Source organism: Tachyglossus aculeatus, chromosome X4 (genome assembly GCF_015852505.1).
Source record: "Tachyglossus aculeatus isolate mTacAcu1 chromosome X4, mTacAcu1.pri, whole genome shotgun sequence".
In the NCBI taxonomy this organism is placed as follows: Eukaryota; Metazoa; Chordata; class Mammalia; order Monotremata; family Tachyglossidae; genus Tachyglossus; species Tachyglossus aculeatus.
The window spans coordinates 12,582,829-12,595,150 of NC_052098.1; the positions used below are offsets into that span (position 1 = coordinate 12,582,829).

General features: G+C 43.0%; 1 protein-coding gene across 2 annotated transcripts in view; it reads left to right on the forward strand.

The window, feature by feature from the left end:
• The window catches only part of TRPM3 (transient receptor potential cation channel subfamily M member 3), a 617,739-nt gene that overhangs the window by 475,601 nt on the left and 129,816 nt on the right, over window positions 1-12,322 (forward strand). For both annotated transcript variants that reach the window (XM_038769495.1, XM_038769496.1), the window contains exon 8: window positions 2,492-2,615. In XM_038769495.1, coding sequence (XP_038625423.1) covers window positions 2,492-2,615 — 124 coding nt within the window. The remainder of the gene's footprint in view (window positions 1-2,491; window positions 2,616-12,322) is intronic.

Sequence of the window (12,322 nt, forward strand, 5' to 3'; positions counted from 1 at the left end):
CCCTGAGGACATGATGGTCACCCTTTGGTTATAACCACATATTTAGTGCTGAGGAGATGGGTGCTGGATATCCTAATTGGTTTTTTTACTACACGAATCTCTAGCAATTTAAGGTTTTTTTTTAAAAAAAAAGAAGTTAATAAGAGCATAGACTTGAAGGGACAGAGGTTAATGGCACGAATAGATTGGTTGCAGAACTGTCTAAGGTCTATAGGAATTTTTAATCACTGGTTTTCTGCCTTCTATAGGGTGTCCAGTTGTCCAGTTTTCAATTTGTCTGTCCTCTGTCCAGTATGGATATGGCACTTGATACCTTTATGTCCAGTGTTACATCCACTGAATTCTGGGCCTGGGAAATGGCATACATTCTTCTCATAGACCTATGAGGGGAATGCTAAGAGCAAGTCAGGGGTTAGGATGAGCACAAGACCCCCAGAGAAAAGCTTTAAGTTTTTGTGAACTTGGCATACTTTTGCAAAATGGCACACATGATGCTGTCATGTTACACTGCATGCCCATCTTAACACTTGTGACAGTGCATGTGCTGCTTTCTCTGGTACCTGTGGGGACTCTCAGTGATCATCCTACCTTCAACGCTGAGCTACAGCAAGTGGTGGATTGAACTAACACTACTCTGCTGCCGATTTCAGCGAACAGGTCTGCAGGTTAATATATCTTCTCGTAATTAAACAGCCGCCAGATTTGCCCAAGATTCTGGAGTTAATTTGTTTTGTAGATAAAGTCCCCAAAATCCGTAGTGACCAAGAGGAAGAAGGATTTTGTAACCCCACAGTTAGCTGGGAAAGGCACATGATCAGAAAGTGACTCTCCAGATGGTTGGTTCGCTATATCAAGTAGATAATCTGGAATATTAATTAGATTATCATCATAATTACCAGAAACAGCATTTATGAAGTCCCTACTGTGTTCAGGGCAGTCTCCTAGGTGCCTGGGAGCATGAAACAGAAGGCATGTCCCCTGCTACTGAACTGTTGGGCAAAACCAAAGAATACAACACAAGTGAGGTTTTAATTCATTCATTCAGTTGTATTTATTGAGCACTTAATGTGCGCAGAACACAGTACTAAGTGCTTGCGAGAGTGCAGTATAACAGAATTGGTAGATATATTCCCTGCCCACTAGGAGTTTAAGCTTTACAGGAGTTCAAGTTTACAGTTTTTGCAACATGGATAACCTTTGCATTTTCTACCTACATTGACACATACTCCTCCCTCTATCTGATCCTAGCTGGTTCTTCCCTTCTACCCTTCCTAATTTTCATCATCTTCTGCCTATCTTTCCCCAAGTTCCTCCTCCCCAGGGAGTCCATTGCAGTTCTACCTTATTTTTTTGCAACTGGGGGAGTTTTAATCTCTTGGTGTTAGCCTCCCTTGTGAGGAGGGTTGGGGGGAGGAGATTCGTCTCACCCAGAGATAAGGAGAAACTCAGAGGTTCCTATCAAAGGAAGCCAGGAAGCCACCCATTCATTAGAGGGAGGGCCCCCAAGCCAGCCCCAATCTCCTCCAAAGACTATAGGGATAGTAAATTGCTCATAATAATTATAATAATAATTATGGTATTTGTTAAGTTCTTACTGTGAATAAACCACTATTCTAAGCACTGAGGTAGATACAATATAATCAGGTTGAACAGAGTCCCTGTCCCACATGGAGCTCACAGTCTAAGTAGGAAGGAGAGCAGGTATTGGAACCCTATTTTTTGGGTTGAGGAAACTGAGGCCCAGAGAAATTAAGTGACTTGCCCTAGGTCACACAGCGGGGAAGTGGCAGATCTGGGATCAAGCACTCATCTAAGGCATTATCATTTTCCACGAAGGAAATGGTCTTGAGTGGTCAAATCCTCCCCCCTCCTTGACCCATCCTAAATTGATGAAAATCTAATCCCAGAGAAAGTTCCCTTGGAGCCTCAGTCCAATTTTTAACAAACCTCACTCTTGGGCTTTTCTGTATCAAAATAGGAGTCTTTTTCGATGGGGGACTTCAAATACATACAGGGCAGAAAACGTCCTTTTATAAAGCAAGTTCCACAAAAGTTGTTGGTGGCTGTCACTGTTTGGGTTACAGAAGCGAGGCTTTATGAAATAGTGTGATGATCTATTGCCTGTGATCAAGGAGTTGAAATTATTCTTGACACCCTAATTACAAGTTGCACTAGCCCATCTCAGCTCCTATCCAAAATCCAAATCCTGATCAGAAACTGTAAGACCTGCTTTCATAAGGACACCCCCACCCCCAACCCCTTTTAGTAGCCTGAATACAGACTAGAATTAAGACTAGATCTCATAGATGGAAGGCAAGCTATTTTCCACATTCAACCAATGAACTTTCCTAACTGACACTTACATGGAGCATAGGCATGAGATGAATTAACCATCTTTATCTCTTTCTTCTAGGCCATGGATTTGATGTCAACCTTGTGTTGAGTTCATGTTCTAACGATGTTTTCCTTTTTCTCTCTTTTTGACTTTCAGGCTCATTAATGAATCTTTGAGGGACCAATTGCTAGTTACGATCCAGAAGACTTTCACCTACACTCGAACCCAGGCCCAACATCTTTTCATAATCCTCATGGAGTGCATGAAGAAGAAGGAATTGGTATGTGATTATCATGCAGAATGTGAGGAGTTCTTTCTCATATGCCTGTGTTTTTTTTTTCTTTCCCTTGAACTTCAGCATGACTATATGTTGTTTTCTAGCCAAACGCTCAATTGTTCTCTTTTTCCAGCATCGTTCTGCAGGATCCTGAAATTGTGTCACTGTCTCCAGTTAAATCTACAATGTAATTCCACTGGTATTCAAGGATCAGAGACAATGGGTAGGAGGGTCCCAAGGCAGAAGCTAGGTGGTTATCTGAGTAAAGGGGGAGTTACTTTTAAGTAGCACACCTCAGAAAGCATGCCCGTGACATTTGAGAAGGAGCCTAGGTAAGATGATCCTCTCTAGTTTCTTCACCTCCTTTTCAAATGGGGAGAACAAAGCTAGACAAAACAGTCTAATAACCAGTATTGGTTTAGAAGAATGCTTACGTCCTGGTTCTTCTGAGTAATACTCCTGTTCAAACTGCCCAAGATATCATTGTCTTCTTCTGCCTCGTGTATCTCTCCTCATCTTGTGTTTGAGTACTTTGGGGCATGTATTACCACACACTTGTCCCTATTAAATTTCCTCCTGTTTGTTTTTGATGAGTGAGTCCCCTGATTTATTTTTCTAATTTATTTTTTAAAATATGTGCAGTCATTGACATAGAAGAGATGCCTCCAGTAGCCTATTATTCTATATTTTACTGCTAGGTTTCCTGCCAAGTGGAATCTGCAGACTAGGGAACACAATTCCCCAGAAGGAGCATGGCTTAGAAAGGCCCAACTGGCAGGTCATCCATTTGTACATGACACCTCCGATTCTTGTTCTGCCCTTCACATGTTGTATCCCTTTTGAAAGAAAACACTTTACCATTTCAACCTCCTTAAAAAACAAGAGCTAATTTAGAAGGCTTAGTAAACAGTCAGTAGACATTATGCCACATAAACCAAGTAATGAAGTAAATCTAGCCTTTGTTTTGATCTTTCAGACAGGAAGAACATGCCTACATGCCCGCACACCAACACGATTGGCATTGCCTGAGATTTCTAAAGTGTGAGAGATATAATGATGATAATACTAAATCTGATATTTGTTAAGTGCTATGTGCCAAGCACAATTACTAAGCACTGGAGTAGATACAAGATCATCAGCTCCCACATGGGACTCACCTTCTAAGTAGAAGGGATGCAGAAGCAGCATGGCCTAGTTGCAAGAGCACGGGCTTGGGAAGACTTGGGTTCTAATCCCAGCTCTGCCACTTGTATGCTGTGTGACCTTGGGCCAGTCAATTAACTTCTCTGTGCCTGTTACCTCATCTGTAAAATGGGGGTTAAGATTGTGAGGTCCAAGTGGGACAGAGACTGTGTCCAACCTGATTACCTTGTATCTATCCCAGTGCTTAGAACAGATCGTGGCATATAGTAAGTGCTCAACAAATACCATAATAATAATAATTATTATTTTTATTATTATTATTATTATCATTATTAAGGAAGCACAGGTATTGAATTTGCAGATAAGGGAACTGAGGAACGGGAAAGTGAAGTGACTTGCCATAAGTCACACAGCAGGCAAGCGGCAGAGCCGGGATTAGAATCCAAGTCCCATGACTCTCAGTCTCAAGCTCTTTCCACGAGGCCATGCTGATTCCTGTAGCTTTGACTGTAGTACTTTGCCCTAGCAAAAACCAAGCAGGTTGATTTGGAGCAGCCCAACTGTTGCCCAACTTGGTTGATCATTACAAACAAATACTGAGTTATACTAATCTGTACTCAATGATCGAACACTGAAGAATTAGGGATTACCTTGGTAGATGCAATTTGTAACTCTCTTCACTAGAAAACAAGTTGTAGATTTTTGAAGCCGGATGCCTAGTGGAAAGAGCACAGGACTGGGATTCACAGGACCTGAGTTCTAATCCCAGCTCCACCACTTATCTGCTGTGTGACCTTGGGCAAATCACTTATTTCTCTGTGCCTCAGTTCCCTTATCTGCAAAATGGGGATTCAACGCCTGTTGGACGTAAGAGTCCAGCGCCGACGAAAAGGTTGAACACAACTCGCTCAGTGTCCGAGAACAGCCACCCGAATGGTCATTTTCAGTTCATCCAGGTGATTTGGGTGCCTTTCCCGCTGCTTTCCCCTACTCTGCATCTGCATTTATTTCAAAAACCAAACCAAGCAAAAAAAGCCTCAAAATTTGTGCTCTCGGTTTTGGTTACGGAGCTGTAGATATCACGAGAGTCATCCAGGGTGAAGGTCCTGATCCCTGAGATCACCAGGCACAATTGTTTTCACTAAATGCTGAGTCAAGTTGGGATGGCAGGGAGGTCACTGAAAACATTTGGACAAAGTTAAAAATGGGCCAGATTTGACTCATTGTTTTTTAATGCTGAGCAAGTAGTGTTGGACTCATCTTTGTACATATCTATTCTATTTATTTTATTTTGTTAATATGTTTGGTTTTGTTCTCTGTCTCCCACTTCTAGACTGTGAGCCCACTGTTGGGTAGGGACCGTCTCTATATGTTGCCAACTTGTACTTCCCAAGCGCTTAGTACAGTGCTCTGCACACAGTAAGTGCTCAATAAATACGATTGATTGATTGATTGATTGTTCTCCCTCCTACTTAGACGGTAAGCCCCATGTGGGACCTGATTATCTTGTATCTGCTCTAGCGTTTAGTACGATATTTGGGGTATAGTAAGCACTTAAATATTGCTGTTATTATTATCATTATTATTAACACCATCATTATCATCATCATCATCAGTCCCAGGTCATGGTGACTAAAAAGTAATAAACAGCCTTGGCTTTACATACAGCCACTATTGTTAATAATAGTAATTGTGGTGTTTGTTAATCGCTTACTATGTGCCAAGCGCCATACTGAGCGTTGGAGTAAATACAAGATAATCAGGTCAGAGGTAGCCTCTGTCCCACACTGGGCTCCCAGTTTAGAGGGGAGGGAGAACAGGTATTTAATCCTGTTTTTATAGATGAGGAAACTGAGGCACAGAGAAGTTAAGTGATTTGCTCCAGGTCACACAACAGGCAAGTAGCAGAGGTGGGATTAGAACCTAGGCTCTTTTGACTAGGTCATCCTGCTTCTCTAGGCCACACTTCTTCTCAGTTTAAGCATGATTGGGGATTAAAGTTTTTTAGAAAAATGATCTGGGCAGCAGAGTGAAGAATGGACTAAAGAGGGGAGAGACAGGGAGAAGCAACATGGTCTGATGGAAAGAGCATGGGCCTGAGAATCAGAGGACCTGGGTTCTAATCCCAACTCTTCCAATTGCTTGCTCTGTGATCACTTAATTTATCTGTGCCTCAGTTTCCTCAACTGTAAAATGGGGATTAAATCCTACTCTCTCGTACTTAGACTGTGAGCCCCATGTGGGACAGGGGCTGTATTCAACAGTATAAACTCGTATCTACCCCAGCACTTAGAACAGTGCTTGACAGATAGTAAGTGCTTAACTAATACCATAACACAGAACAAAACAAACAGAGAGTTCAGGGGAAAGGCTGATGCAGCATTCAAGTCAGGATATAATAACTGCTTGGATCAGTTTGGATGAAGAGGAAAGGACAGATTTTAGCACTGTTGTAAAGGTTGAATTGACAGGGTTTGGTGACAGATTTAATACGTGGGTTGAATGAGAGAAATGAGTTGAGGATAATGCCAAGGTTATGGGCTTGTGAGACAGGGAGGATGATTAATGGAAAAGTCATGGGGATGACAAGGTTAGCATGGGAAGATGAGGAGTTCCGTGTTGGATGTTTAAGTTTGAGGTGCTGGGGATATCCAAGTAGAGTTGTTCTGAAGGCAGGAGGAAATACAAGACTGTAGAGGAGAAGAGAGATCAGGGATGGAGAAGTCGTTTTGGGAATCATTTGCATAGAAATTGTAGCTGAAGCCATGGGAGTGAATGAGTTCTCCAAGGGTGTGGGTGTATATGGAGAATAGAAGGGGACCCAGAACTGAGCCTCAAGGGACTCCCACGGTTAGGGGTGGGAGGCAGAGGAGGACCCTGTGAAAGACAGAATGAGTGGCCAGAGGGGTCAGAAGAGAATCAGAAGAGGACAGTGTCAGTGAAGCCAAAGTTGGATAATGTTTCCAGGAGAAACAGGTGGGTCAACATTGTTGAAGGCAGCTAAGAGATCAAATAGGATTAGAATGGAGTAGAGGCCCTTGGATTTGGCAGGAAGGAGGTCATTAGTGACCAAATGTATTTTATTCAAAGATAATAAGGACCAGCCCACAAGTTGAATTTGTTAGCAGAGGTGCCACAAGGGGTGTTCTGGGCACAGAAGTAGATAATTACCAGAATCTTGTGGGTAACCTATTTGTGTGAATCTCATTTCAGAATTACAGGTGATTGTGGCATAGCTGAGCTAAGTCAAATTTCCCAGAAACTAGGTTTCTAACTGGACCACAAATATTGCCCTGGAATAAACCTTTTTTTTTTCCTTTTGTTGCTTCTAAATAGCAGAAAATCCCATTTCAGCTGCTTTTTCTTCTCCTTCAAATGGGTCCTGACCATCAGCCAGTTCAGGGATCATTTTGTAGCTTCAGAACTCTCAAAGAGAAAAGACCTCGTGAGCGGGTTGTGTTTGTACACATTCTCACCGCACACAGACAAGCACACACTGACACTCTCTGGGCACCAGCACCAAGGGAACTGGGAAAGGCAGAAACTGGTGGAACAGATGCCAGACACTGCGCAAGCAGTAAACAAATAAACATGGGCATATGTGATCAGAGCTCAATGGAAACTGATAAAATCAGGAAATATTTCCCCTTGAAATGTTTTTTCACAACATTCATAATCTGACTGAAACAGGAAGCTTGATAAGGAACCTGGACTCTCCTGAGCATGGTACCAATATATGGCAACTCCATCAGGATCTGTCTTGACTCATAATAAATATAGAATTTGTTAAGCGTTTACTATGTGCCAAACACTGTACTAAGCAATGGGGTAGATAGAAGATAATCAGGTCGGGCACAGTCCGTGTCCCACATGGAGCTCACAGTCTAAGGGAGAGCGAGGACAGTCCCTGAATCCCCATTTTACAGTTGAGGGAACTGAGGCACAGAGAAGTTAAGTGATTGCCCCAGGTGGCACAGTAGACAAGCGGCAGAGCTAGGATTAGAACACAGGTCCCCTGACTCCCAGGCCCCGGCTCTTTCCATTGTGCCCCGTGGCCAGTCTGCCCCAACCACAATGACCCAGTGGCACTAAATGTAAAGCTGTCGTCTCTGCCGAAAACACTAGCCCAATATTAGCCAAAGTTAACCCCAGCCTCTGGAAAGTATCTAGATGCTGCTAGCATTTTTAGGATCTTAAAACTCTCTGAGGCCTCTGGACCCAGTTTAAAGCATTGACGACTGCAAAATCTAGTCATGGCAATTAATGTGGCCTAGTGGAAAGAGCACGGGCCGGGGAATCAGAGGACCTGGGTTCTAATCCCAGCTCTGCCACCTGCCTGCTGTGTGGCCATAGGAAAGTCACTTAATTTATCTGTGCCTCCGTTTCCTCATCTATAAAATAGGGATTAAATCCTCCTCCCTCCCATTTAATAATAATAATAATAATGGTTTTTGTTAAGCACTTACTATATGCTGAGCATTGTTCTAAGCACTGGGTTAGATACAAGGTTATCAGATTGTCCCACGTGGGGCTCACAGTCTTAATCCCCATTTTACAGATAAGGGAACTGAGGCACAGAGAAGTGAAGTGACTTTCATTCATTCATTCAATCGTATTTATTGAGCGTTTACTGTGTGCAGAGCACTGTACTAAGCACTTGGGAAGTACAAGTTGACTTGCCCAAAGTCACACAGCTGACAAACGGCAGAGCCGGTACTAGAACCCAGAACCTCTGACTCCCAAGACCGGGCTCTTGCCACTAAGCCATGCTGCTTCTCCGACTAGACTGTGAACCTCAACTGGGACAGGGACTGTGTCCCACCTGATTATCTTATATCTCCCCCAGCACTTAGTACAGTGCCTGTACTTCCCAAGCACTTAGTACAGTGCTCTGCACACAGTAAGCACTCAATAAATACAATTGATTGAATGAATGGCACCTAGTAAGTGCCTAACAAGTATCATAAAAAGAAAAAGGAGGAAAGTCACCTTTGTAAGTGCCTGTCTCTCTGGTCTAAGATGAGATGAGGGCAATAAAAACAGGTCTACCAACAAGCCTAGGATAGAGAGTGTTGAGAAATAATGTGGTCAAAATACAAGCAAATATGACTGTGAAGCTATAATGGATCTTCCAGAGGGGTCGTTGATAGGGGGTGGCTGGAAGCAAAGGAAATGGAAGAGGGCAACAGCTGTCCATAATTTGCTTCTGAAGGAAAAACTTAATTCTCAGGGATTTTTCCTGCAGCTTCTTCTCAGATATATATATCCAAGGGTGTGGGTGTATATAGAGAATAGAAGGGGACCCAGAACTAAGCCTCAAGGGACTTCCACGGTTAGGGGTGGGAGGCAGAGGAGGACCCTGTGAAAGACAGAATGAGTGGCCAGAGGGGTCAGAAGAGAATCAGAAGAGGACAGTGTCAGTGAAGCCAAAGTTGGATAATGTTTCCAGGAGAAACAGGTGGGTCAGCATTGTTGAAGGCAGCTGAGAGGTCAAATAGGATTAGAATGGAGTAGAGGCCCTTGGATTTGGCAGGAAGGAGGTCATTAGTGACCAAATGTATTTTATTCAAAGATAATAAGGACCAGCCCACAAGTTGAATTTGTTGAATTCTTGAGATATATATATATATATATATATTCCCTGTAGTGGCAGTTTCCAAGGAACAATCCCTAAGAATTAAATATAAATTTAAGAACAAAGCACAGGAAGTCAAGGTCCTTCACCCCTAATTTCCCCCTAACTGGGGGCCACAGAATGAAGATTCTGCTGCCCCTTGTAGTTGACTCTCAGAGATCCATCTGGGTTGCTCAAGGTTCTGCCCTTAAAAATGCCGAACTCTCTCCCAATCTCACCTTCCTGCTGGCCTCGTGGAGTTCATCTTGCAGGAAACAGCTAATTTGTGGTGAGCACTGTTGAAAGGGAGTGCTGACTTTAGCTGGGTCGGATCGTAAGCCAGAAGGCATTTTTCTCGTCATGACAATTTTTGCTCTGTCACACCCGTGCAGAAATCTCATAAACTAAGTTTGAGACACAGCTTACTCGAAAAGAAAGCAGTGCAGAGTCCTGTCAAGGGCTCCGTCATCCTGCTCCTCATTCCCCCAGACTCCTCCTGACTTAAATTTTTGTCACCCTGTGCAGTTGCTCTGGTGGGAATTTGGTGGATGACCGAATGCACCCAGTCTCCAACCCCTCACTCCATGTGCCAAGGTTCATCTTCAATTGAAAGAGCTTTGCATAAGAGGAGTTTTAAAATCCTTCAGATTTACTGAAAGAAGCTTCTTTTCTTCCCTTCAGCCCCATCTATCTTCCTTTTCTCTTTATTTCTAACAGTTGCAGTTTCTTTAGCTTCAGGAATATTATATCTGAACGGAGTTCCCTTTCCCTACTTAGATGCTGTCCAGAAATGCAGTTTATACTGGAAATGAGTGAACAGAGGCCAAGTCCATTAGGGGCCTGGTATATTTTTTATATTTTTTAAAAGAATTTTCCCACAGAAATTGCTGTTTGGGGATCAATTCTGCACTTAGGTAAAATAATAGGTGCCAACTCAACTTCAACAGGGATTGGACCATGAAGACAGAATAAGCTTTTAATGAACCACAGTCTATTCATCTCTCCTCTAAAGCCTGCTTTGGGAAACCTGATAGCACAGTCTGTTTCTGTTTCTTCCCCCGCCATTATCTAGGGAGCCTCAGAACAGGTCCCGGAGTCCAACCAGGATGCTGGTGGTGTCAGAGGAATAACCCAGTACCTCGGAGGAGGAGATTCATTCAATCATATTTATTGAGCGCTTACTGTGTGCAGAGCACTGTACTAAGTGCTTGGGAAGTACAAGTTGGCAACATATAGAGACAGAGATGTCAATCAGCCAGATTTATAAGCCTATTAGGTGATACCCAGGAGGACACAAAACACAACCAAAATCCCGTCTGCTTGGTGGCTGCCACTGATTGGTTTTTATCCCTACAGTGCTGAATTGCAACAACAATACTGGTATCAAATTCCTTTAACATTAATGGGAAAAGGAGTCACACACAATTAAGATGTACCTGAATCCATGACATTTTTTTCAATTGGACCTTAGGTATACCCAAGGCAAACGCTTCTTTCTAATAGCACATCAAAACTTCTAATGCCCTTTGATTTAAAAAATCCCTTGAACCAATAGACTATTTGAGGTGAAATAGGTGAAACAGTGCTTTTTTCTGTGGAAATGGAACATTCCATAGTGACAAAATTTGACTTTAAGTAGGATTACAGCTCCTGGGGACCACATTTATTTTGGTAATGAAGATTTGAGGCAGGAGAGAGACTATTTGGGGAAAAAGCGATTTACAGTAGTGGTTGTGAGAACAACTGGCCCTTCACCCATCAAAACATTTTAACAGATTTAGAACGTGAAATGAACTGATTCACAATAAACCTCCTGGGTGCTAACATACCAATTACCAAGCTGTTCTGTTTCCTGTTAAGTCTTAGTAGGGTCCTTCTCCTTCTGGACCTGGAAATACACAGAGCTATAGGCTGAGGTTTTTTTTAAACCCCAAGACAGCACCCAGCTTCACATTATTTTTGTTCTTTTTGCTGTCAGAGATGGAAGGAATCTGCACTTCAGTGGTAACTATTTGTGTAAAGTGAAACACAAGCAGACAGAAGCCACTTGTGACCTGTCCGGTACTGTGGTCTTCACTTCTTCAACTAACACTTGGCTTGTGGCCCGTGGCAGGAGAAAATAAGTTCCCCCAGTGAACCCCCACTGGGAAAGGCAGCTGCCATCAGGAACTTGGACTGCCCAAAAACCAGCACAGAGGGTGGCACACACAGTAAATGGAGGACAGTCCCCTCAGGCATGCGTAAAGACTATTACAGTGCCTGCCGTGTTAACTCAAGCAGCTTTGGGGACAAATGAAATCCCCAATCTATTACATTCATCACGCATATCTTTTCCTTTATATCTGGCCCTCGCTGCTCACATTTTCAGCTCAGATGAAAAAGCTCTCCATGTGAGGATTTTCCCTCTATATAATAATAATAATGGCATTTATTAACTGCTTACTATGTGCAAAGCACTGTACTAAGCGCTGGGGAGGTTACAAGGTGATCAGGTTGTCCCATGGTGGGGGGCTCACAGTCTTAATCCCCATTTTACAGATGAGGTAACTGAGGCACAGAGAAGTTAAGTGACTGGCCCAAAGTCACACAGCTGACAAACGGCAGAGCCGGGATTTGAACCCCTGACCTCTGACTCCAAAGCCCGTGCTCTTTCCACTGAGCCATGCTGCTTTCTATATGTATATGAGGCTGCATTTTCCCTTATGTTTTGTCATGGTTTTTCTTTTTTATGGTATTTATTAAGCGCTTACTATGTGTCAAACACTGTTCTAAGCACTGGAGTAGGTACAAGATAATAATAATAATTATGGTATTTAAGCATGTACTATGTGCCAGGAACTGTACTAAACTCTGGGGTAGATACAAGCAAATCGGCCTGGAGACAGTCCCTGTCCCAAGTGGGGCTCACAGTCTCAATCCCCATTTTACAGCTGAGGTAACTGAGACCCAGTGA